Source organism: Phoca vitulina, unplaced genomic scaffold (genome assembly GCF_004348235.1).
Source record: "Phoca vitulina isolate PV1807 unplaced genomic scaffold, GSC_HSeal_1.0 scaffold13, whole genome shotgun sequence".
NCBI classification, from domain to species: domain Eukaryota; kingdom Metazoa; phylum Chordata; class Mammalia; order Carnivora; family Phocidae; genus Phoca; species Phoca vitulina.
The window spans coordinates 10,446,760-10,472,867 of record NW_022589716.1 but is presented as its reverse complement, the minus strand read 5'-3'; the positions used below and the strand labels follow the sequence as shown (position 1 = coordinate 10,472,867).

Here is a 26,108-nt window from a genome sequence, read left to right as displayed (position 1 = left end):
CCCCACCCCCCACCACCACCAAAACAAAAACAGAAATGAGTGGAACTGTGTCAGTCCCCACCTCGGAGTCGTCCCGGATGCACAGCCACATCCCCCTTGTCAGCAAATCCTGTCGGCTCACTGCTGAAGGTACAGGCCCCCACCTCTTGTCACTCACCCCCTCCTGCCACCACCTGGGCCGGGGGCCCACTCAACCATGGTTACTGTGGTGGCCTGATCTGCCCCCCTGCTCCCACCGTGCTGCCCTCCCGCCACTCTCCGCACAGCAGCTGTGGGCCACAGCCCCCCTGCCCCGTGGCTGCTCCCAGGTCACCCTGGCCACGAGGCCTGGGAGATCTGACCTCAGGCCCACATTCCTGCTGCTCACGGGCCCAGCCCCCCGCCTGAGGGCTCTTGTGCGGATGCCTGGGACTCTCCCCTCCTCTCCTTGGGTTTTGGCTTACCTTCCAGACCTCCTGATCAGCAAACCCACTTCCCAGACCTCTCTCCTTTCCCGCTTTCGTGTCGCAGTCGCCGCCTTGACACTCTCCATGTATTCTCTCCCCTCTCCCTGGCCCGAGGATGCACGGAAGGCAAGGATTTTGTCTGTTTTGTCCCCTGAACGGGGCCTGTCACAGCACAGACCCCTCAGTACAGCACAACTGCGTGGGTGAACAAAGTTTCCTGAGTTTTCCTGCCATGTCAGATCTGGAGGAGCTCTTTTAATGATTCTTCTGCTTTTAATTAAAGAATAAAAAGATTTTAGACACTGAAATATTCTAGGGAGAGGGGATGGCAGATGGACAGGAAGAAGGCAGGAGTCATACTGCTCTGTTTAGGAGAACCTGAAGGCATTCTGAATCCCGTCTGAGGTGCTCCTGTGTGAGGTCACGCTTCAAGCACGGACCAGCACACGCACACATCCTTCTCCCTTCTTGTCCCAGAGCCCCCCGTGACCCACACCGTGTCCCCCATGTCCCACTTTGCTGTCTTAGCACAGGTCTCTGACGCAGGTTGTTTTTTGTTTTTAATTCTTTGAAATAAAGGCAATGTGAATATAGAAGAATGTTTTAAAACCAGAATGATATAGGCCTACTCCCCTGAACCCTAATTCCTCTCATCAGAGGCCGCCCTTATTAATAGTTAGGTATCCTTCTAGGGAAAAAAACACATGCATAACACCAATATAAATAGTTAATCCTTTAAAAAAATGGATACGAACAGAATCATGGGAGGCATATTAATTCTGCAATTTGTTAATATAATTTGGAAACCTTTCCACATGAGTCCATGCAGATGACCTTGTTGTTTCCAGTGACAGCCTAATGTCGCATCATACCGTGACAGGGATCCTCAGCCCCACGCTGACAGACATTGGTGTCTTTCTGGGTTTTGTTAGGGCAGTATTACCATGCCGAGCCCTGGGCTTCTTGGCACGTGTTGCAATAATGCGTGTAGAACACACACCTGGCGGTTCCTTGCAGTTTAAAGGGGCCTGGGCACTGAAAATTTTGATTGATATTGCCAGATGGACCTCCGAATGGCTGTACTCGTGCGTGCTGTTTACAGTATGTTTTCCTCCCAACTTTTTATTTCAAAAAAAAATGTTAAACCTACAGAAGAGTTTAACTAGTCATTTAATGAATACTCAAATATCCTTCATCTAGGTTCTCCGATTATTATATTGCCCCATGTGTTAGTTTGCTGGGGCTGCCATTCAGTACCACAGACTGGGTGGCTCGAACACCAGAACTTTCTTTTCTCACGGGTCTGGTGGCTGTAAGTCCCAGGTCAAGGTGTGGGCAGGGTTGGATTCTTCCAGGTCCTTTCTCCCTCGGCTTGCAGATGACACCTTCTCACCTGGTGCTCACATGGTCGCCCGTCCATCTGTGTGGGTTCTAATCTCTTCTTATAAGGACACCAGTCATGCTGAATTAGGACCCACCCATATGACCTCATTTTACCTTAATTACCTCCGTAAAGACTTTGTCTCCAAACTACAGCCACATTCTGAGGTCCTGAGGGTTAGGACCATAACACCACATTTGCTTTTCTTTCTATGTTATAGATCGTATTAATATAAATAATAGGTGTATTATATAATAGCTGATACTGTATTTATTACTTCTAATGTATTATACCATTTATCATATAGTTACTTTATATAATTGTAATATATATTGTGTAGTTTTTTTCCCTAAACCAGTTGCAGGTGAATTGCAGCCATTCTGGCACTTCAGCATGTGTCTCCTCAGAATGAGGACGTTCTCCTCAGGTTGTGTTTATTTTATGCTGACGGGGACAGATTCCCCTGAGGCAGAAGCACCAGTGTGCGTGACGGGGCTCTGGTCCTAACTGGGGCTTTCCCTCCAGATGGTTTTGTCCTGGCCCAGTTTCCTCCGCGTCTCCTTCCCAAGTGCCCCGTGAGACGTGCATACTTGTGGGGAGGAGGCCCCCTGCCTTTGAGAACCATTTGGGCGAGCAGAACCTCTTGGCCCCACCTCCGGATCCTTTGACTCTGTTCATATTTTGGATCTGTGATGTATCAACGGAATGACAGACCTCCTTACGGTTCCTCCTGCTTTTTGGTCAGTCGAAATGTCTCTGAACACAAGACCTGTTTTGTTTCTGTATACAGACAGCTCTCGCTTTGCAAACTGCAGACGGCTTGTTTGCATTTAGAGAAGCAGGGTCCATCGATTTGGGCACCAAGGTCTGCCTCCCCGTCTCCTCCTCCTGCACCCTCACTGGCAGCTCGGGACTCTGCCAGAAGTCGGTTCTCGCCTCCTGCCCGTAGGAACGAGGCATCCTCTGTGGGCCTGCATTGGTGCATCTCTTCCTTGGTGCTTTTGTGAGGGGCAGCAGCTCTTCCAGGGCTTGTTTTCGTGGGTAGACTTGTGGAGACAGTCTGCGTGGGGTTGCGTCTGCAGACCCGAGGTGAGGGTTGCGTCTGCAGACCCGAGGTGAGGGTGTCAGTCTGGGCAGTCCTCTGCCATCTGAGGTCGGCCTGTGGCTGAAGGAGCACCCCACCCCCACTGGCTGTTCTGTAGCGGGGTGCCCCCTCTGCCTGGTACTGGGGCTCAGCCAGCATTTTCTCCAGCCCCAGAAACCCACCATCTACATGACTCAGAGCCATTTGTCTAAAACACAGTTCCGACCATGTCTTTGACTCTGCCTAGCACTCTGTCCCGGCTTTCCCTTCCCTACGGGGTTCCTTCCAGACTCCTTAGCCTGGAATTCAAGACCCTCCGTCACGTGGCTCCTGCTCAGTTTGTCTGCCATGTTATGTCCCTGTCCCTGTGAGCTTGTGTGTGCTCTGTCCCCCCCCCGCCCCCCCCGCCCAGTGCAGCCTGTCCTGACCCATGTCCTTGCAGGCAGCGGGGGGTGGTCCTCCTTCCCTTGTGCCCTCACCCTGCCTCAGACATACCTGTCCCCTGGCACTTGCCTCACTAGATGGTTACGGGCCTACTCTCCTGCTGGACACCTGCCGTTGCCTTTGTCTCCTCAGTGCTGGGCTTGGAGTGGGTGCCGAGTCACTATTTGGGCGGGGTGGGTAGGGGGCTGAATGGACGTGTCATTGGGTGTGGAGCATATCCTGAAGCTGGAAGTAGCTGCGTTCCACTTTGTGGTCTCCAGGCCCTCTCTGAGAGAACCTCGTCACAAAGGAGAAGAAAATAGTTTTCCACACACTGTGAGGTGTCGTTCTTCCTAAGTGTCCAGTTCTGAAGAGGCTGTTCTGGTCAGACCAGCAGCTCAGGGCCTCTGTGACCTTAGTGTATATTGTCACAAGTTAAAAGAGCAGGGACCTTAACTCAGAGGGTCAGCCCCGAGTGTGCTGATAACCTTCCTTGTATGCATTTTGCTTTGCTGTCACTGTGGTAAGCCGCTGAGTGTGTGTGTTTTCTTCCAGTCAAGCGCTTCAGAGAACCAAAGCACGAGAGACGGCCATGGAGGATATGGTGCGTATGTATATATTAACACCTTCCTACAATGCTGTGGATTCTTTGGGGTTTGCGGGGTGGGGGGCAATGGGAGCCATTCTGCATCGCATAAAGTGTTGGAATCCCTTAGTTGAATTAATCATCAGGAACTACATCTAATACAAAAGACTTCTAGAAGTTCCTCTAGATAATGTTGAGCTCTGCCTTTATTCTTTATTCTCTTTAATTTTGTCTCCTTGTTGTTAGGTTGTGGGAAATCCTTGGGTTCTGTAGTCTGTGTGTGTAAGCAAAACATTCTCTAAATCTGGAGATGCGTCAGATACACCATGTGAATGCTCCTCTCCCCAAAACTCATCTTCCCTGGTCCTAGGATGACCCCATGGTGGCAGTTTGTCCTTCATAAAAGGGTGGTAGAACTTCAGACACCACCTTCAAAGACAGAATTCCGGAAAAAGGGAGACAGCCAGCTCTTCAGGACAACATGTCCACAAGACGCGGTCTCTCTTGGGTTGCCTTAGGCTTGCAGCTGTGCTAATAAAACAGCCATTTCCCCCTGCAGAGAAGACTTCAGATAAATCAGTGTGTTAAAGGCCCTTTACAGCATTTTGAGCATATGCTTGATTGATCTTCAGTGCATTATTTGTGAATGTTGAGGCTTATTTTTATTTTCCCCAATCAGTTTCTCTCGAATCTCGGTATCTGGCTTGGGCCAGGGGACCTGGGGAGGGTCTGGAATTGGGGCACTCTGTGGGACACACATTGCCCTTTGGGGACTTCTACTTTGCCATTATTTTAGGAAATGATTTTTAAGCTTCAGTCATAGGGTTGGTCTGGATAATCTCTAAGGTCCATTCAGTCCTGAGACCCTGTCCTGCTGTCCCGTGCCCGTGTGCCCCTTCATGACCCCCTTCAGTGGCCCGGTCCAACCCTGGATGCCCAGCCTGGAAGGCCAGGAGAGATGGCCCCAATAGCGAGGTTCCTCAGCCACAGACCACCAGCGGTATCCAGGTGTGCATGGCAGACGAGAAACTTAAGGCCCCCTCCGGACAGGGCAGCAGAGTGTCCCCAGAACTAGCACCCTTGTTTCTTTTCTTTTTTGAAACTCCTGCCCAAGAGTTGGCAGACTACAGCCCACAGGCCCAGTGTGGCCTGCTGTCCATTTTCATAACTGAATTGTTAGAGGAATGGCGGGCTCTGTGGCCACTTTCACACGCAGTGGCAGGATGATGGGTTGCTGCGAGCCGAAGATATTTACCCTCTGACCCTTTACAGAAGAAGTTTGCCTGGCCCGATGTAGCACAGTGCTTAAATGGCAACAGCTGGAAGTCTCTGGGGCTTCAGCCGCGGGGCTGGATCTGTGCGTCTTGTTAGTCTTGCACAGATGGCCTTTAGCTCGGAGGGGCGTCCAGTGGGAGCTCTTTAAAATAGAGGCGCCTTCGACTTCATCAAAAGCTGTGGTCAGCATTTCATTTTGAAATGACAAAAAGTGAAAAAGTAAATACACCTAATTTAAACATGTGTTTAATGTGTTTAAATATGTGGGGTTTTTTTAAGATTTTATTTATTTATTTGACAGACAGCGAGAGAGGGAACACAAGCAGGGGGAGTGGGAGAGGGAGAAGCAGGCTTCCTGTGGAGCAGGGAGCCCGATGCGGGGCTCGATTCCAGGACCCTGGGATCATGACCTGAGCCGAAGACAGACGCTTAACGACTGAGCCACCCAGGCGCCCCTAAATATGTGTTCTAAATCAGGGGCCTCTTAGGGAGCTCAGATGCAGTGTTTTGAAGGTTTTGAAAGGTCGCTGAGGCGCCAAGGCTGAGTTAGTACCAACGCCCCAGAAAGAGGCGACTAGTAAAGGGAAGGTTGAGAGCTCCCAGTGGCTTTCTTCCTGTTTCAGACTTCTCATTTTCCCCAAATTGGATATAACCCTCCTGTCAGGATGGTAACAAGTGCTGATCCTATTTCGTACAGGTTTTTAGACACTTCCAAACAAGCCATAGGAATGCTGTTCATCCACTTTGCAAATGTGTACCTAGCAGATCTCACTGAAGAGGACCCTTGTTCACTGTAAGTGGCCCGTATTCGAGGACAAACATCACCCACCCCTCCGCCGCGAATGTAGACTGGCCTTGCTTTCTGCCACCAGTCCTGTTCCCTCTAGCCTGGGGAGGGGGCAACCCCCGCTTTGTGCTCTGTGCTCCCCTGAGAGTCCGTCCTCTCTGTGCTGCCTGTGGGTTCACATACACAGCTGTCAGCTGCCTCTTAGGGCTTTGCCTGCTGCCAGTTGCCCTGTGCGCTGGCTCTCTGCTCATCCAAGCTCTGGCCCGTGGTGTTCTAATAGCTTTATGCCTCCCGGCAGGGGGTGGCCCCTGGCAGGGCAGCATAGTGCCCTAAAGGAATATCTCTGCTAGAACAGGACACACAGGGCGCTTCTCTGGGGTGCCAGACACTCGGGGTCAAAGCCATTGTTGACCAGCATTGATCTCTTTGACCTGAAGACCATGGGTGGTTCTGGCTCATCACTGCAGCGTGCCTTCCACACAGCCCCCCACCCTGTGCAATCTGACCAAAACCCCAAATGGAGTGGAAAAGGAGGCTCACCTGCCCTATCCCAGCTCCATCTCTTACCTTCCTGGCTCAGACTTGTTGCTCCAGTCATGCTGTGCTGGAGGCCTTCAACCCCACCAGCTGTCTCCTCCTTCTGTGCCTTGGCTCACGCTGCCCTCTGCCTGGAACACCCCCACCACCGTCCTGCCCTGCCTTTGAGAGAGCACGGCGGGGGCTGGTGGGTCCCTTGCCAAGAGGCTTCATGTATATTTGAGATCATTTGGACTGGAAGATTCTTTTAAGCCTCCTTTTTTGGTGACTGTGCACATTTAGTCCAGGCCCAGATTTCAGGAGGAAGTTAAAAAGTCTCCCTGCCCAGAGTCTTTCTCTGAGACCTGGAAAGGTTATGATCTATTTGGGTGTTTGGGTGTAGTCCCAAAGTGGGGGACTGGAAGGAAAGGTGATCGTCCCGTAGGGGAGATGGTTGGGAGATGGTTGTTTTTCCAACTCTTGAGCCCCCAGCAGGCTGGAGTCATCCCCTGGTGAATTCGTCTTGATGTCCGGGATAGATGTCTGTCTTGTTGACCGGGATAGACTAAGAGGCAGGCTGGCGCCGGACGCACTAACCTCACTCCTGGTGCAGCCTTGGCCGTGTGGCTCTCCCCTACAGCACCTCCGTTGCCCGGCTGCAAAAAGAAGACGATAGAGCTTTAAGAAGGACATTGGCAAACTGAATCACAGCAAGGATGGAGAAGGGGCTGTTGACAGATCTCGAGTGCTCAACCTGGAGGAGAAAGGGCCCAAGGTGGAGCTTGGTATGGTGAAGGCACTTGGCTGAGAGGCCAGACTGAGCCCCACTTTGCTCCCCTGTCCTGTGTGTCCCGCCGCATGCCCAGGATTCCTGTGAAGGTTTCAGGAGTCGTTGAGTATAAGCACCACTGGAAACCATAGGCTCACGTCTTGGTGAGGGAGTTAACAGTTCAGCTGGAGGATGTTGTTGTTAAAGGTTAGGAAAGGTGTGAGAGCCCCAGCAGCGGGTAAGAGAGCAGGCGGTGCTTGGGGAGTGGAGGGCGCCCGGGCCCTGCCATCTCTTCCAGGTCCTGCTGTCCTGGCTTTGCCCTGTGACTTTTTACAGGCGGGGGACGGGCTGGGCTGGGCTGGCCTGGAGGCATCTTGGGAATCTGCAGACCGGAAGGGAAGCCAGCTTCAGCTCTGGGAGAGGAGAAACTTACAGAGGGGAAGAGCTGCCCCCTGTGGCTGCAGGGGTCCCCTGGGCTAGGGGCTCTGCTCCTTGTTCCGTCCCGACAGCTTTGGGAGGGAGTTAAGCTTCTGTGACATCCAGGGTTCTGTGACTCTGAGGGGCCATGATTCAAACCACACATTTGTATAGTGCCTACTACGTGTAGGCGTTGTTCACACGTACTGACTCATTTGATCCTGATAACAGCCCTACAGTTTAGCCCTATAATTTGGTTATTCTCATTTTACAGCTTGGGGAACCGAGGCACAGAGAGAGGAGGGAACTTAAATCCACACGGCTTCATGGTGATGGAGCTGGGATCTGAAGCCGGCCAATCCGCCGGCCTCATCTGTGTTGGGTAGAGTGTAGAGAGCTTTCCGTCTTTAGTCCCAGGGCCTGGCGCACAGTCGGCATAAATATTTGGTGAGGGGATGAATGAACTGACGTGTGTCTATCAGGTGTTCTTGTGGCTTCCAGGGCGAGCCTCAGCTGTGAGAACCACTTGAAACCCATTAGATGTACGTGTCTGAGAGCAGCTTAGGCGAGGGCCAGCTGAGAACTTGGAGACATTGCCTTGGACGGCTGCTCTGCCTCGGTCTCTGGTCTGAGAGTGACCCCTTGTGATGTTAAGGAGGAAGGGCAGGCGGGAGACACCGCTGTCCGCCCTTCTGGTTTCCTGGCCCCGCCAGGGCACCATGGGGCCGTGAGCACCGCCGAGCAGGCGTGCTCCCTCCCGTGTCAGTGTGTGCCTGGCACCAGAGCCTCGGTCTTTAGGTGGGGGCTGCGAGTCTGCATGAAATGTCTCCGGCCTCGGCAGCTGGGAAGCACCGCAGTGGGTCTGTGGCATCTGAAAGTACTTTGAGGGCTTTCTGAGCCACTTGGCATCCCCGGGGGCCGGTACCCGACCCAGTGACGGCCTGTCTCCGACTTGGTCTGGAGCACTGGCGCGTGTGACCAGGGTGTCCGGCAAGATCCAGGGACAGGGCGCTCGAGGGAGGGCCTCTCCTTGGTGAGGGAGGAGGTGTGTGTCAGACACATGGAAACAGACCTTATGAGAACACAGGATTGAGGTGGGAGAGTTCTGCTGACCCCTCTCTCCTTCCATCATCCTGCCTTTTCCATGGGAGTAAAGCTCTCTCTAGAAATACGCATGCCTCCATGGCAGGCTCTGAAACACAGGGGTGAGCGAGAGCCCCGTGGCCCTGCCCTCTTTGGTCTAAGAAACCCCAGAAGCCGTGTCCTGAGCTGCCCTGGAACAGTAGCACCGGCTTGGGGCTGAGGGTGTGAACAGCGTCATGGAGCAGATTTCTTTTAATGAATTCAGTTCTGTTTCCCTCTTGACGTCCTTGCTGCTTCCAGGCACTGTGTCTTGTGTCAGGGCTTCATTTGGTGGGAGCGTTTGAGGTCTTTCAAGTTTCTTTGTCCCTTGTCCACTCCTCCCTCAAGTTCTTTGACCCGATGAGTGTCAGCACGCTATCGTGGGTCCTGGGAGTGAGCCCCGCAGCCTCTTGCACGGGCCCCCCAGAACAGGCCAAAGTGCTGGGTCATCCGGCTTGAAGATGGCCCTGGTAAGCACACAGGGCCGGGCTCAGGGGCCCTTGCTGCCCGGCTGGTGCTTCCTGACGGCGCTGCTGTGTGCTGCTCTCCCAGGTACCTCATCAACTTCCTCCTGGACGCCACCGTGGGCATGCTGCTCATCTACGTGGGGGTGCGCGCCGTCAGCGTCTTGGTGGAGTGGCAGCAGTGGGAGTCCCTGCGATTTGGCGAATATGGTAATGTAGCGCGGACATTGGATGGGGGTGTTGGGGGGGGAGGGGCACTCTGCTCCTTGCCCCGGTCAGCTCTCCAGGCCAGTGGATTTGAAGGTTCAGGAGCTGGTTTCTGTCTCCTCTGTGTGGTGGTGGGGCTGGTTCTGGGGCCTGAACACCATGCCCTTGCTAGTGTCAGAGTGCCACCCATTTGAGGTGTGGAGGTGTGCACACCACTGCCACTTGATGGCAGGAGCCGAGAGACCTTAGACACAGGGAGGTCTGCCAGAGGGCACCAGCGGCCCCCCCTGCAGGCTGTAAGGCTACCCCGCTCTGCCAGGCTTCTCACCGAGCCCACACGACCTGCTCCCCTCGTTAGAGAAATGGGGACGGCTCTCAGTTTGGGAGGAGGTCGGTAGGGAGGTGGCCCTCTTCTGCTGCGTGTCTGTGCTTGTCCTGTCATCGGGCCCTCTCGCTACAGGGGCTGTCCATCCCCCACCCCGGGGCCAAGTCGCCTTACTGTCTCCTGACTGGAGGCTGGCTCCCCACCAGCATCGGGCGCGTGCAGTCACCAGGAACCATCCTCACTCGCCTTAAAACAGGTGACCTGTGACTGCTGGCTCATCTTAGACCCCCTCCCCTCTCCTCAGACCCCCAGGACAAGGGCCTGGTTAGGAAGCTGCCCTCCCACTCTGCGAGCACAAATGAATTGGCCCTTCACTTTGTATGCCCAGGGAAGCAGCTGGCTGTGGCCTGCACAAGGCTTCGGGAAGAGCGCCTTCCTCAGGCCTTGCCACCCCAGGGTTAAGGGGCAACAGCAGGTCTCCCCCCCCTTCACGCCTGACCCCTGCTGTCTGGGAGCAGGAGTTCCTTGTCTCAGTGGGAACAGCACCAGTGGGGCCACAGCTACCTAGGGACACACAGGACAAGAGGGAAGGAATTCTGGATCTCCACTCTCCTTTCCTGGTCACACCTTCCACAGAGTTCATGGCTCTGGGCCTCAGGGCCGCTCCCTCCTCGATGACTGAAGACTCACAAGGCACTAACGTGTAGAAGGGGAGCCAATCCGTGGAGCCGGCTCTCTGAGCGCCTGGGTAGTTCAGAAACCTTAAGTAATTGTTTGTCTCCGTTGAGGGGAGATGAACTCAGGGGAGGGCTTTTCTTAGCCCCGTTACTTGATGCCTGATGAGTCACGGACTTTAGATAGCGTCCAACACACGGTGTACGCTCCCGTGGCTTGAGGGAAGGCTTCTGAGAAGCCCCGAGTCATGACCCCTCCGCTTGGCGGACACACGTAGGTACCCAGACGGGTTGAGTGACGCGCAGCTGGGGGCGGGCGTGGCCCCTGCCACTACCTCCGAGGGCAGTAAGATCGTCCTGGAAGGCAGCGCCCTCGGCTCGGCTGTAGTGACCGGCGCTGCGGGACAGCCCCCCACAGCCAGTCGCGTGCCACTCGGCGACCCCCTTCCCACCCTCGTCTTCCCAGAGTCTTCAAACCAGGGCATCTCCAGATGAGCATCCCAAGTCCTCCCTCCCCGGGCTGAGGGAGGACGGCGCACATCCTCTCTTACCGATTTCTATCTGTGTTCTTGTGTCCTGTCGCTGCTATAACAAATTTCCACAAAATTGGTGGCTTCAAACGACAGGTTTCTTACCTTATAGCTGTGTAGTTCAGACGTCCCACATGGGTCTCACTGGCTACAGTCAACGTTGTCAGCAGGAGTGGTTCCTTCTGGAGCCTCTGGGGGGGCATCCATGTCCTTGCCGTCTCCCGCTCCTACAGGCCGATCGCCCTCCCTGCTTGTGGCCCCTCTCTCCCCTGAGGGGCCGGCAGCCGGTCAGGCTCCTCTCACATGGTATCATGCTGACCTTCTAGCACCTCCTTCAGTGCCCTTGTGAGTACACTGGGCCCACGTGGATACTGCAGGATACTGTCCCTAGCTTAGAGGCGGCTGGTTGGCAGCCGTACTTCCCCTGGGCCACGTTACCTAACATATTCACAGGTTCCTGGGACTAGGATGTGGATGTCTCTGGGGCCATTATTCCACCTACCACACCTGTTAACTGGCCCATCTTCTTGAGGCAATATTTCCAGGTAGGCCCCAAAGCTCTCTTCTCAGCTAAGTGAAGGAGAGGGGCTTGTTTTCTAGGTGCTTCCTTTGTCCTTAGAGGAGAGGATAAACTTGCCAACAAGCACATGGGACTTGGGGAATAAGCCACACAGCCCTGAGGGGCGAGACAAGATCCAGGTGATAACTGTGCTTGCAGTTTGATGACCAGGCAGCTTTTCCCCCAGGGGAAGCCCTGAAAGCAGGTCTGTGTCCCATGGGCTCCAGTGGTCTGTGGGCTTCGCTGCCTGCCCCTGTCCTAATGCTCCCTTCCCGAAGCCTTGGGAGACAGACGTGTTCCGTCCATTTGTCCCTTATCCCTGCGATTTCTCCTGAGGAAGTTACTCAACAAACACAAAACACCCATCTGCCTGAGGTTGTCCAGTGTGGTAAGAAGCAGGACACGTCAAGAATGCCTGGCGTGTGTGTCCATGAACAGTGAGACAGTGGGGAACGTCTGAGAGGCTCTCCAAGGAAACAAATCTGAAAAGCAGACCGGCACACATGCTCATTCCAGCTGGGGCTGTCGGTGGTCCAGATGCAGAGGAGGAAGGGAGGGTGGGAACGCGTTTACAGGGGACTTTTCTTCTCTTTTCACCATGTTTTTTAGCTGTCTTATTAAAGCATATAAATGAAAGAAGCTGCGGCCATGGCCAAGCTGTGGTGCTGACACTCAGCACTGTGGGGGCAATTCAGCGTCGGGGGGTGGGGGAGGGGCGGAAAGCCTGTCCCCCTGTCGGTCACTGCCAAGCTTACAGGCAGACGGAGCGAGCACAGGGAGCGAGCAAGTTTTCTTTTGACATGAAGCGTGGCCCCTTGGTCTGCTGACTTCAAACACGCCGGTCCACATTCGGAGATGTTTCCTACTAGTGCTTTCTGTCTATCTCCGATCTTTATGATTTTTAAGAAATATTTTGATCCGTTATTTCTGAGAACTTTTTTCAGTAAGGTCACGCAGTTGACTGAAGGGATTCCAGCAGTCCATTAAAAATCTAGCTGGAGAGATTGTGCTTCTGAAGGTGGTTTTTTGGCTCAGATGTGTCTAATCCCAGAAGTGAAAGTAGGACGAGCTCAGAAGCAGCCCTGATGGCTCTCTGCATGCTTTCTGCACCCTGCTCCCGAGGTTTTCCAGAAAAGGAAAACTGGTGCTGGTGTGTCATTACCGCTGCGTGAAGGCCTTCGCTTGCGCTTGCACCGCGCCCCGTTGGCAGGCTCTCGCTCGGCTGGGCACCGCGCCTGCGCGGCCATGGCCACGGAGACCTAGCATCGCACGAGAACCCAGAAGCCTCTCTGTGGGCCAGGTTCTCGCCTCACAGCCCAGATGGGGGGCCTTTGGCTCCCCTGAAATGCTGCCCTCCACCCCCTCTTCTGGCCAGCGATGCTCAGGCAGCTCCAGCAGAGCCTCCAGCCAGCCCCGGTGGCTTCCCCCCCCCCGTCCCCCCACCCCCCATCCCCCAGCTCTTCCCTAGGTCTCCACTTGGCATGTATACCTCCCCGGGGGCCCATCCCATGGGTTCTGCCTGTCCCCAAGGATACAGATCCGTCCCTGGGGCTAGTCCTCCACCCTTCCTCTAGTCCTTTCTGAAACATTCTGGAGGCCCTCCAGGGCCTGCATGTGCCCCAGCGTGGACTGTTGCATTTCTCCATTTCTCAAGCACAGTGACTGATGGGGTCACAGATGGACCTTTGTCACGGCCCCAAGGCACAGCCCCTCCCTCCTGCCTCTCTGCCTGCTTTTCCTTCCCTGTTCCCAGCACAGCTGTTTTGGGCTACCCCATAGAGACAGAACCGAGATTCTTCCAGTATGAATTCCGCTTTCAGGGCTGAGGGCAGCAGGAGCAGCTGGGGAGGGTGGCTCGGGGCAGCAGACCAGCAGAGAGGAGGTTTGCTGCCTTCATAGTCACACACGGTCAGGTTGCCCATGGATGGAAGAAAGGATGGATAGCGCCACAGTCACTGGAAAAATCAACAACGGATAATAATAGCAATCTTGCTTCACACAGCTCTGCCGGGGGACAGAAAGAGCCAGCTCTCTGAGCTCCAGCAGTGAGCACTTACTAACTTTAGTCTCCTTAATTATATCCTAGAATCTCTTGAAAGAAATGCCACTCTGGTATCTCCAAATTAGGAATTCTGTGATTTTGTCTAAAACACCCCCATGTGTCTGGTCGGGCTGAAGTGATTCTTGGTGCTTTGGGGGCTCATGAAGTGGCTTTAGAGCCAGGGTTCTGGTGGGGGCTCCCAGGAGCTGTGGGCATGGGGTGGGACATGGGCTCAGATCCTGGCGTCTGGGCCCCGCGTGACTGCGAACCCACTGTCCCTGCAGGAGACCCTCTGCAGTGCGGAGCCTGGGTTGGGCAGTGTGCTCTTTACATCGTGATCATGATTTTTGAAAAGTCTGTCGTCTTCATCGTCCTCCTCATACTTCAATGGAAAAAGGTTTGCCTCTTGTCCCTTCTTTAGCAGCTCCTTGGGATGCCAAGCAAGACGGGACTTGTCCCCTACCACCCACATGCCCCAACCTTATTGGAAAACCAAATGTGTTCTTTGTTTTCCCTTTTTTTTTTCCCACCTCCACGAATGCGGTCTGGATTCTGTGTGCTGTGGCAGCCTTTTGGGAGCAGGAAGTTGTTTTTTCACTTAGCATCCGTCTATTTGAATCGTGCAAATGTCTGCCCTGCATTAAGCTTTGGGACACATAAAGCCAGTGGAGATGAGTCTGCCCTCGGGCTGCTTCCTGGCTGACACGGTCTTTAGGCCTCCCGACTGTAACTGTCGGGAGGGTGTTCGCTCCATTCGCATCCTCACCCACCTCTCTTGGCTAGTGGTTTAATCAAGGCTTTGGGTGCCATAGGAAGTACCTGGTCCCGCTGGCCACACGCTGTTCCCAGGGGTCCCTCGGCCCTGCCCTCTGGCCCTGGTGCTGTGTAGTTAAGCCTCCACTGCCCAGTTGCCCCACGTGGCCACATGAAACCAGCCAAAGAGCCTTCGAATAGCTCAGAACTTGGCCTTCCTTTGGTGGTGGTGGTTTTTTTTTTTTAAGATTTTATTGATTTATTTGAGAGAGAACACAAGCACAAGAGGGGGGAGGGGCAGAGGGAGAGAGACAAGCAGACTCCTTGCTGAGCAGGGAGCCGGAGGAGGGGGCTCGATCCCAGAACCCTGAGATCACGACCTGAGCCAAAGGCAGACACTTAACCAACTAAGCCACCCAGGCGCCCCTCTTTTGGTTTTATTTGTGTCTGAGTTTTATTTTTCAAGAAAATAAACCAAGGCTTTTCAGAGCTGTTGTCCTTCAGGAGGTGGCTGGGGTGCAGGATTTCTGTTAGGAAGTGGCCTGGCGTCTCATTGCTAGTGTCTGTAATGAGCATCCACCGACCTCATTCCCTCCAGCTCCCCGAAGCCCCACCACCCCCACCCTCCGTGCCTCCTGGTGTGTGGGCCCTACTCTGCTCGGTGGTTGTAAGCCCACTATGTTTCCCAAGTCCACGGCACTGGGAAAGCTGCTAAAGCCCTAACTGCTCCAAGTGCTCTCCGAGGGGTCTGTCCCTTGTTAGCAGTCACACCTAGGGACAGACCATGCAGCCCTGGGCGTGAGGCACTGTTCCCATCAGGGTTCTGGGGGAGTGTCGTCTAAGCTAAGCCACCCTTCTCAGGGCCCCATGGGTGATGTGTGCTGTTACCCCCCTTTCCCCAGGCACCTTCTCTGTGGTCTCTCCCTACCTCACAGAGTCTGCTTCTCTTTACAGGTGGCCCTATTGAATCCCATTGAAAACCCAGACCTGAAACTGGCCATCGTCATGCTGATCGTCCCCTTCTTTGTCAATGTCAGTGCCATGTTGCATTTTACCCCCATGTGCTCTCTGCCTTCCAGTGTCCTGTTCACAGTTCTGAGTCTGACAGACAAAGCCCCTTACAGCCTACAGGCCCCTCCCCACCCCAGACCTGGAAATGGCAGGATTGCTTCCTCAGCAGTCAGATCCCTGATCCAGGCTCCCCGTGCAAGAGGGAGGGTCCTGGGAACTTTGTCTTGCCCTCCCTGCCAGGGGACCTCCTGCCCAGGAGGCCCTCCACTTGCACAACGAGCAACTTCTAGATCGGGATATTAGAAATTCACCCCTGTCTTATCCCTGACCCCAGAGCTCCAAGAGAAACTCATGAGCACACTGGCTAGAAGTTGGGAAATAGAAGGAACAATAAAGTTGCCTGGGGCTGACAGTCGTGGCAGAGTGGGCGGGCCAGCCTCTCAGCCCAGAAACCTTGCCAGCAGCTAGTCCCCATCAGTTACCAGCACTCAGGGTGAAGAGGGCCAGGATTTTCCTGCTGGCTGCTAAGAAAGCAGAAGCAAAGGACGTGGAGGGTGGGAATCTCTTTGTACGCTTGTGAGAGAGCTGGGGGACTGGAGGAGGCTTTTCTTCCCCTTGTTCTGGACGCTGTAATCTGGAGCGGGTGGGAAGGATGGCGATGGGCTCTGCTGTGCTTTGACAGATGGTTTATCCCAGAGTAACATGCACGTTTCCTCCCCACAGGCTTTGATGTTTTGGGTAGTGGACAATTTCCTCATGAGAAAGGGGAGGACGAAAGCTAAACTAGAAGAAAGGGGAGCCAACCAGGACTCGAGGAACGGGAGCAAGGTCCGCTACCGAAGGGCTGCGTCCCACGAGGAGTCAGAGTCTGAGGTAGGGCCGAGCCCTCATGCCACGCCCCGTCCCGAGGAGGTCCCTGGCCTCTGTCTGCATCTGGTCTTCCCAGCACTGGCCGGGGGGAGGACGAAGAGGCTGACAGTCTCCATCCAGCAAGGACCCATTCCTGCGGCCCCTGGCCTTCCCACAGCAGGGAGGTGGAGCGCCCGATGGGGTGGCAGGAGCTCGCCTCTGACAGTCCGGACCTCCGCCAGTGGAGGAAGACAGGGAAAGGAGGGGCTGCCTTGTTCCAGGGAATCTGGCAAGGACTGTCCTGGGCCTGATCGCGGACCTTTAAGCATTAAGGTGTTGCAGTCCCTGCTCACCACTGCAGAGCAGCAGAGATGTTGGCCAAGCCCACTAGAAACTTCTAAAACATAGGGGTAGCCAGACCTTCCGGGGAACCTCCCCTCCCCTCACTGTCAGGTTTCCTAGGTTTAAAGGTTTGGACTTCGGGGAGACTGGTGGTCACAGATAGGAGCATAGAGGCAAAGTGATGCTTCTGGGCAGCCCGCACCCCTCCGTGCTACAGGGCGAGGGCTGCCCCCTGAGGGGCCTCGTCAGCTTTCTCAGTGTGCCCAGCTCTGCAGTGAGGGGAGGGCTGCGGAAGTGTCTTCCCCAAGAGACCTTCAGGCTGCATGAGGTGAAGGTGAGCGTCTGAAGAGCTCCTTCTAAGACGGTGTGATCCTTCTGACACTGAGGCGTTCCCAAAGCCCTGTGAGCACCCTGGGACGGTCTGTTTAACTCCTGGGGGCATCCTGGAGGGAGTTTTGGAAGCTGGCTAGAAGAGTAGGACAGAGGGTAAGCCCGTATTTTCTCCAGGTGTCCCTAGGGTCTGGCATGGGGCCTGTCCTGTCGTAAGAGCCTGACTAACGTTAGATGAATGACAAGCAGCACTACAGGCAGAAGCAACCACTCAGCAGTCGTGGTCACGTGGGGTGGCCTCTGGGTCACACGAAACCCCTTGTGGCCAGAGCAGCGTGTGTCCCATGGGGTAGGATGGAATGACCTGGAATGAGGTGCAGGCGAAGGTCTCAGCCAGCCGGGCAAGGTGCTTGGTGATGGGGGCATGTCTGGACGGGCAGTAGGGAGCCAGAGAGAAGGTCCTACTCAGGGACCCCCCAAGGGAAGTGGTCCAGGGAGAGGCGACGCAGCTGTCCTGCCCCGGGAGAGAATGAGCTCAGGGTGCACCGTCCCTGTGCTTCCCCGGTGCCGAGAGGCCTGAGGAGCCAGCAGGCGGCGTGGCAGGTGGGCAGGAAGGGACTGTTTGCCTGGATGCCCTTGCTCCACGGCGGGGTCATTCCAGATGCTCAGGAGCATGCGGGGCTCGTCTGCACAAGCTGCAGAGTGGGTTCAGGGCGCTGAGCGCGGTCTACCTCGTGTGTGCTCCACAGAGGTTCTCTTTTCCTTTTGAGGGGACTTTTCAGTTTGCTTCTGCTGTCTGTAGGGCACCTTCCAGGACCTGGGACGGCCTGTGTCCAGATTGGGCTTCTTTGCCAGGATGACCTTAGGGTGGGGGTCCTTGCCGAGTTTGCTCTGACCGGGGTTCCGTCCCAGCTGGAGGTTGGCTGCAGAAGCGAGGGGCGGCCTTGTCCGCTCGGCGCTGGCTTCGGGAGCCCGTGAATACACCGGGAGTAAGTGACGTCTGCGCTGGTCTCGGGGCCTTCTAGATGGGTTAGCACCCCGGTGCCGGGGTGCAGGGAGGGCAGAGGAAGAAGGCCCAGCCGGTGGTGACTCAGGCCATGCCTCTCCACTGCCCCAGATCCTGATCTCCGCCGACGACGAGATGGAGGAGTCTGACGTGGAGGAGGACCTGCGCCGACTGACACCCCTGAAGCCTGCAAAGAAAAAGAAGCACCGCTTCGGGCTGCCTGTCTGACGCGCTCCTGTGCTGGGGTCAGGTGTGGGGGCCCCGCCAGGTCAGCAGGCGGTCGCTCCGCAGTGCCCTTCCTTCCCTCCTCTCTGCCCCTCCTCTTCTACCTCCAGTCCTCTCGCTGTCTCCGCCCGCTCCCAGACTGCTGTCACTTGCCAGAGGGAGGCCGGGCCAGCACCGAGGGGCTCCAGGCAGCCGGAGGTCCCCACTCAGTTGCACTACAAACACTGACCAAATATGCAAGTGAGGCGTTTTGTGTGTCTGTCATTGTCCCAAACGATGTTGCGAGGGACCCCGAAGCCCCGTCCTGTGTCTGGCTGGGTGGCCTTGAGGAGGAAAACTGACACGCACACAGACTGGGTAGAGCCTTTCCCCAAGGCTCTGGGAGTGTGAGGACATAACACGTTTTGGGCTAAAAGTCACTCATTGACCAAGTTGGAACCGCAATGCTTTCTTACTCCAAATGGCTTTGTAACTACTGATTTCTAAAGCCGGTTTTATGAGCTGTCACAGTGTTAATGTTTTTTGAGTATGTGTTTATTTCCTATGGGACTAATGAGCAAAACATAGATTTTTAAGTCTTCCGTATGCTGTTGACTTTTATATTTTTAAGTTATATTTTCATACTATTGTATTTAAAAACTCTTTTTAATCCCCAAAGAAATGGGTTTGTCTGCCTTTCGTGGGATGTGAACTGGCGGGAAGAAGAAGTCGGGAGTTTTTGTATTCAGGATATTTTTAGGTAATCTGCGATGAGATGAGGTGAATGGTCCCGGCAGGAAGGGAGAGCAGCCCTTGTCTGAAAGGGACGAACCCAGTGGCTCTGTAAAGGCCGGGCCTGAGCGGGGAGGCAGCTGGTCTGAAGGCCAGTCTGGGGCCGGGAGCACGTGGGTCCAGCCACTTGGCTTTCTGCTGCCAGTTTAGGTCTTAGTTAAACGTGGCCAAGAGCAGAGCCTAGAGGTCTGTGTCTAGAGCAGCTGAGACCATAGAAGCCAGCCCTGTGTTCCCTGCCTCCAGTGCAAGGTGGAGCCTTTGGAACCAGCTGCTGGACCAGCCCCAGGAATTCCTCTCGGGCCGCTGTCTGTTTGTTGTCTTGGTGTTGTCCCCCTGTTTTGCACAACAGTCTGAGGAGCGCCTGCCCGACCCGGCGATCCTGTTTTTCATGGCCTCAAAGCAGCAGGGCAGCCGGAGACGGGGCGGGTCGAGGTGCGAGAGCTGGCTGTCCGCATGCACGGGCAGGGGAGGTGCTTCGAAGCCTGGGTCCCCTCCCTGGGGAGTGGCCCTCACTCCTCAGTAGGGCCCCAGGCCCCTGTAGCTTTGGGAGTCTGCTGACCACAGTGGAGTGGGTTGGCCTGAGCACTCGCCCTGCTGTGGGAGCAGCACGGTGGGGCGGCCCGTGTTTTCTCGTGGCCCAGAGGCAGCCACGGAAGTTAAGGAATGGAAAACTGCCCGCTCAGGTGCAAGCTAGAAGTGAGACAGGTGCAGGAAGGCCACCTGGCCCAGAACCTTCCTTTTAGACCTACATACAAACGTGCTGCCCTTAAGTAGATCGGGCGTGAATTGTGGCTGGGAGCCAGGCTGTTAAGCTGGGCCTGCCTCCCCTCTCACAATCGCCCCCTTCTGCCCCTGGGAGTCCGGAGCCAGAGGGCTGGAAGGAGCCGGGCCCTGTCGCTGCCCCCGGTGTCTGCTCTGCGAGCAGGCTGTCTGCAGCGGGAGGCGAGGCTGCATCCAGAACCGACGTCGTGCCCGCTACACGTCAGCCCTGCGTGGCGTTGCTGGCTCTCCCTGCTTTTCCCTCCTGTTTCATTTTGTATGAGCAGCCTGTGCCTGCCACTGTTTCCTGCACCTTCCTGAGCCCAGAATCAGAGCTGTGCTTTCAGTCCTGAGCTCCAGGCACAGTGGGTGGGGGAGCCACAGTCCCTGGAAGGTGGAAAATCGGGCTTATATAGGCCTTGGACCGTCTGCTCATCTCCAGGCCTGGCCCAGTGCCTGCTGGGCAGTGGGTTTGGGGAGCAAAGTGGTGGCTAGTGAGGGGTGGTTTTTCCTTGTATCCTGAATTTCAATAAGGGCTGTAGTCTCTGAGCCACGGTCATAGAGCCGGCCAACCAGGGGATGGCTGTCTAATCGCAGAGAGCCTTGTGGTGTGTGGGCCTGGACAGCGTGGCCTCGCAGGCTTGGCCTTCCCTTCCCTTCCCTTCCCTTCCTGTGTGTGTGTGTGTGCGCGCGCGTGCATGTACACACACACACACACACACACACACAGAGTTTGTATTCCCTGGAGTGTTTCCTGCAGTCACTGGGGGTTTTTCTGTGGTGCATTGTCCCAAGAGACCAGATGCAGAGGGCCATGGTCAGAACCTTCTCCTGAGCTGTCCTCCCTCTCTGGGATGAGTCTCCTTACCACCTGCCCCGAGGTGCCTTACAAGGTACAGCTCTTTACCTGGCCCTATGGCAAGTGTCACAGTGCTTGAGAAACCATGGGACACCAACTGGATATTGTGTGCTATCCATCTGATCTGTGCAGATGTGGACCTTGGCCAGGGCACCCATGATGGAACTTGTAAGTCAGGGTCATGAACAAGTTTCTTGTACCTAATGGAAATAACCTGATGAGGTAGAACTCTCATGTCTGAATGGAAGAAATCATTGTTAGCCTTATTTCCGTTTGCTGTCAGTGGGGTGTTGACAATGGCAAGGGGGGGATGTTGGTGAGATCTCGGGCGACAGTGGCTTCTGGGTCTGCTCCGAAGACCTTCGAGGTAAAGGCCTGTGGCCCATCAGTTAACCCTCAGGCACGCTGGTGGCCTCCTGCCTCAAGCTTTAACTCATGCCCCTTCCTGGCAACAGAGAGTCCTAGGCGACTGTTGACTGTCATGCCTTTAAAGGGAAAACCTGTAAAGGCTCAAATCCTAGGCAATCTAGTCCTGTAGCCTGCAGCCCAGAGTCCCCATCGGAAGGCGCCCAGGAGCCCACTCTGCCGTCCAGAAAACAACTCACTGGCCTTTCTGCAGCCAAGCCAACGTAGAAGGCTCTGGGAACTTCTCATTGGCCAAAGCAGCCACCTTATAGGGTGCAGGGCTGGCTTTTAGAAGTTGCACACACTTCCGACCAGGAGTGGAGAGCTCTCTGTTTTACCCTGTGAGACACTGGCAGCTCTGAAGGGCTTTGCTCTGGGTGAGGGACTTCCGGTCCAACGGCCGTCAGCACCTTGAGCTCCTGGCCCGGTGGGTGGGTGGGTCTCATTTGATCTCTCTTTTCATGATGTTTATTAGAACTCAGAACTGTGTGAGCAAACCATGGCCTATTTCCACTGCCCTTCCGGTGGGGGTGTTTCATCAGTGGTGGTAAGATTCACAGAAACACATTTTTGAAATGAAAGGGAAGACGATGTACTTACATTGTAAAATGGTTTACAATAAAGTTTCACATCTTAATACAGTTTTTTTTTTAAAAAAAAGAAACCATCACATGTGGTTGTTGGTTGTGTGTTCTTTAGAGCTGAAACAGCTTAGTGGGGTCAAGAAAATTTCCCCAGCGAGTTAGAGGGTTCTCCCCAGGGGCACCTGGGTGGTTCAGTCCGTTAAGCGGCTGCCTTCAGCTCAGGCCATGATTCCAGGGTCCTATGATCGAGCCTCGTGTCAGACTCCCTGCTCAGCGAGGAGCCTGCTTCTCCCTCTACTCGTGCTCTCGCTCTCCCTATCTCAAATAAATAAATAAAATAATCTTTATAAAAAGAAAAAAGAAGACAACGACAACAACTCTCCCCAGGAAACCAAGTGCGAATGAACCTGCATCACCTGGTGACAGACCCAGGAGCCAGAATCTGCCAAAGGAAAAGACTAAGCATACTCTTGCCTTTTCCACTTCCCTGCCTACGCCAGGAAAAGGTACTCCACCTCCCCCTGAGGAGCAAGTGGTGCTGGGGGGAGGAGGTGTGAGCAGTGAACAGCCCCCATCCTTGTCCCTGAGGCCACGGGGCTGGAAGGCAGGTGCCTCCCGGGCAGAGCCAGCCGTGGGGACAGTGCCGAAGCGCCCCTCCCAGCCGGGCTTGCCCTCCGTGCCCTGTGGGTGGCCCTGGCCGTTGGAAGGCATTCCTCATGTCAGCGCTTGCTCCACATGGAGCCTGGCAGCCCTCACATCGGCCTGCTGGGGCTTGGGGTGGGATTGGAGGTATGACAACAGTAGAGTGGCATTCAGGATAACCAAATGTCAGTGCCTGGTGGGGTTCCGTCTGCTTGGAGCCTCCAAAGATAAAAACAATCTCCATCACAGACTGACAAGGAGCTCGGGGTGGCTGACACCCCCGGCCCCATCCACTCCACACTCACCCCAAGTGGAGAGTCCTGCCATGCGCTTGCGAGGGTCTCCCCTGAGCCCCACAGCTCAGTGCCTAGAACGGGCTCGGATGTCACCCACCCTCTTCAGCAGCCTAAATGCCCTCAGGCCAGGCACCATTGGGTGACCTCATCCAGTCAGAGGCTCTGTGCGCTTCCCTGCCTGCACTCACCAGTGCCCTTGCCAGAAAACGGGGTTCTTCCTGGTCCTTCCTGGGCACTTTTACCCCCTGCCTCTTTGTCCCTTTGCTGAACTTGCCCCGGGAGCCAGACAGAGGACAGGGGCAACAGCCAAGAGCCGGAGTGGCTCCCCGGGCTTCCCTCGGCCACAGCTGCTCCCCTGTGAACCGTGGGGGGCCGCGCCACGAGCACACGCTCCCGAGTGTCAGACACGGGAAGCTTCTGCCCTGCTGGGCAGGGATGGAAAGTCTCTTGCCTCTGGAATCCAGGGACGGGGGGGGGAAGAGAATGAAAAACAAGCTCAGAAGGGCTCTGCCTGGCGCGGACTCCCCCCCTGCCCCGGGGACTGCGTGGCGATGGACCGTCCCGGGGGGGCACTCAGCCTGCACACAGGCGTCCACACTCCCGTTGCTCGCCGCCAGGCCCGGCCCCCCCTGCCGGCCTAGAGCAGCTGTTGCCGAGGGCACAGGGCCTCCCCCGCCACCGGCTTTCGCCAGGCCACAGCCCCCCAGGCAGCAGTGCTCAGCCAGCCCCTCTCACCTCTAAGAATAAACTCTGAAGCCAGAGGCCGTGTGGACCTGAATCATCGGGACACCCGTCGAGGAGGGGAGTGGCTTGCCAGGACAGGCAAGGGGACTATATAAGCCCCAGAGGGCTGGTGCGGCTCTGATCTCTTCCACCAGTTTCCGCGTCTGTCAGAGGAGCAGGGGACCCACCATGTCCCAGGTAGGAGGGCCCGGCGCCGGCTGTGTGGGGGCAGGGGCGGGGATGGGAACCTGGACACTGTCCGCTCTGACGGTCGTGTCTTGAGCTGAACTCCAGGTGTAAACAGGAGTCTCTGCAGCCCCTGAACGGCCACGGCCCAGGGAGGGCATCCCCCAGCCCCAGCTTGCCGACAAAGCCCTATTTATCTTGGGTTCGGTGGTATTCCCTGGTTTGCCCGGAGGGTAGAGACGACATGTAGGATACTTCGAGTCTCTGTGTATGCTTTTGTGTGCGAGGAAGCTGACTATATGACTCATTTGTAGCCGTGTGTGTGTGAGTGTGTGTGAGTGTGTGTGTACATACTCGTGAGGCTGGATCCGTAGGGACACAGTTCTGCCTGGCCATCTCCCCGGCAGGACAGATCTCTGTGCAAGGGGTGCAGCCTGTCGCCCCGGGAGCCCAGCCCAGACTTGGAGACCAGGGCTTCCCTGCACCTGTCCCCAGGGCTTAGGAAGGAGTGAGGCCTCAGACTCGTGGGCGCCTGGGGCTGCCAGCATAAGCACGGAGTCTGAATATCCCTAGTACTGGAGGGACAGACAGAGGAGCAGGCTAAGTGGAGGGCTCTCCTTGCTGCCTGTTCCATGGGTGGGTGCTCACCAGACTGACTTCATGGGGATCTGATTCTACTACCCTATTCCCACCCCCAAAACACACAAGGTAAATGCGGGCAGTTGGGGAGAGAGAAAGGCAGGCTCTAAGGGACCCCTTGCCACCCAGTGAGCAGGTCGTGGAATTCACCCCTTGAAATCCACCTCAAAACCAGTCCCTTTCCCCCTTGCCCTTTGTGCCCAGGCCTGAGTCTGGCCAGGCAGACAGTATGAGGCCACAGTCCCCGAGCTCCCAGTCTGTGGGAGAAGGACAGAGAGACTTGGGGGTGGGGGGTGGAGTACAGCTGGGAAGGCTTCCTGGAAGAGGAGTGGCACCTTCAATTGGCATGAGCTCAGTGACCAGTGAAGAGGGATCTCAGGGCCAAGGCACAGAGGTGGGAAGGGGCTTTCAGCCTCAAGGCCTGGGGTTGTAAGATGAGGCTCTGGGCTCTCCAAGGCTGGTGCTCAGGAGGCACCCATCAAGAAGAAGTGCCCCCCGGTGAAGGAGGAAGATCTGAAGGGGGCCCGTGGGAACCTAGCCAAGAACCAAGAGATCAAGTCCAAGACCTACCAGGTCATGCGGGAGTGTGGTGAGTATCCTCCTGGGCAGTGGGGGTGGAGGGCGTGGATGGCTGTCAGTGGGGGCGGGGGGCGGGGTGAGGGGTCCCAGGGTCATTTCCTGAGAGTCCAGAGCTCTTGAGCTCAGGGGGGCACCCCCCACAAATGCCCCTCCACCACCTCCCCATCTTCCCCACAGAACGAGCTGGCTCCACCGCCCCGTCCGTGTTCAGCGGCAACCGGACCGGCACTGAGACCGTCTTCGAGAAGCCCAAAGCAGGACCTGCCAAGAGCATCTTTGGCTAAGACGTGCGCCCATTCCCCTTGCCGCTGCCAACTCCCAGATGCAGGAGCCTTTCCCAAAAACTTTTTTATGCCAGAATGCACCTTCTTACCTGCTGCCTGTGCGACAGCCACCCACCCCTCACAGCCCTGGCACCTCGGCCCAGGGACTCTGCACCAGCACCCAGGGAACACCAATAAAGAGCATGCCCACGTGGCCCCAGCATTTGGAGGCTGTTAGTTGGTCACCGGCCATGGCCACTAAGTGTAGGGGAGGGGCAGGCGGGTTAGGGTGTGGGGCATGTTCCGTACCCTTCTTGGGCTTTTGGGAGGTCCCAGAGGGTAAGGCGGGTGCTATTATGGCTACTGCCACATGCTAGAAAGAGCCTTGGACGTGGAGACCTGGTGCTGAGCTCCTGTATGACTTCAAACCAGTCTCTCCCTTTCTGGCCTCGATTTCCCCTCCTGTCTGACAAGGGCCACAGGAACACTGCTCAGAGTGAAGCAGGTGGGGGCCCGAGGCTCACCCCTCTGCCTGCCTTCCACAGAAACCATCAAGATGCTTCCAAGGACTCCAAGGCTCTGCCAGACCAGGGACCTCCCAGCCCCTTCCCCCCTGCACCCCTGTTTGCACTACCTCCTTGCCAGCTCATACCCCTCAAAGACAGAGCCAGGTCGAGGCCCCTCTCTGGCCAGTGGTAGGCTGCCTCCTGAGCTGTTGTCCCACGCACAGGGTGAGCCTCCCCCTTGCCACTCCCACAGCTCTGCCTGCCTCGTGGGAACTCCAGGCCCTTGGCTCACGAGGCCTCAGTGTCCCCTGTGTGCATGGAGCTGTCAGATCTGGGCCTGCAGAGGCCCATCCCCCTGTGACGGCAAAACCACAGGCAGAGTCCCAGGCTGGACCAGCAGGGCCGGGCCTTGCGGCACCCGACTCAGGGCTGCTGCCTGCAGGGAAGCCGGCCGGCCCCCTGGGCAGGTGGGGCTGGCTGCTCGGAGCCTTTCCCACGTCCTCAGCCAGCCCGGCCTCCTTATATAGCTGCTTCTAGGCTGGGCCTGTGCTCTGTGCCCCGAGGAGCAGACCTCCGGTGGGACAGGGCCTGGGCCTGCCCACTGTGCTCCTTGGGGAGGCTCTTTTCAGATTGCCGCAGGGCTGTGAAGCCCCATATGATCCCAACCTTATTCAGAGCCAAAGGGCAAGCAGTATAGACGTGCAGAGAGATGCTTCTGGCTGCAGGTGTGCTAAGGAAGGGGGACACTTACTCGCAGCCAGACACAGCACCCGG

At 56.0% G+C, this 26,108-nt stretch overlaps 2 protein-coding genes across 4 annotated transcripts in view; both read left to right on the top strand.

Annotated features, from left to right (window-relative positions):
• LOC116636635 (store-operated calcium entry regulator STIMATE) overlaps window positions 1–21,592 on the top strand; it is a 51,311-nt gene extending 29,719 nt beyond the window's left edge. The window contains exons 2-8 of one of the 3 annotated variants that reach the window (XM_032411462.1): window positions 3,890–3,938; window positions 5,893–5,988; window positions 9,359–9,480; window positions 13,891–14,003; window positions 15,314–15,391; window positions 16,094–16,243; window positions 18,009–21,592. In XM_032411462.1, coding sequence (XP_032267353.1) covers window positions 3,890–3,938; window positions 5,893–5,988; window positions 9,359–9,480; window positions 13,891–14,003; window positions 15,314–15,391; window positions 16,094–16,243; window positions 18,009–18,125 — 725 coding nt within the window. In that variant the 3' untranslated portion in view covers window positions 18,126–21,592. Of the gene's footprint in view, window positions 1–3,356; window positions 3,939–5,646; window positions 5,989–9,358; window positions 9,481–13,890; window positions 14,004–15,313; window positions 15,392–16,093; window positions 17,679–18,008 lie in introns of those variants that run through there. The other 2 variants (XM_032411461.1, XM_032411460.1) reach the window with 2 other exon arrangements.
• Window positions 21,593–23,085: 1,493 nt separating this feature from the next.
• MUSTN1 (musculoskeletal, embryonic nuclear protein 1) lies at window positions 23,086–25,381 on the top strand. The gene is made up of 3 exons (XM_032411463.1): window positions 23,086–23,359; window positions 24,443–24,575; window positions 24,743–25,381. The coding sequence occupies exons 1-3, from the start codon at window positions 23,351–23,353 to the stop codon at window positions 24,847–24,849; spliced, it is 249 nt and encodes an 82-aa protein (XP_032267354.1). The 5' UTR covers window positions 23,086–23,350; the 3' UTR covers window positions 24,850–25,381.
• Window positions 25,382–26,108: the final 727 nt, after the last annotated feature.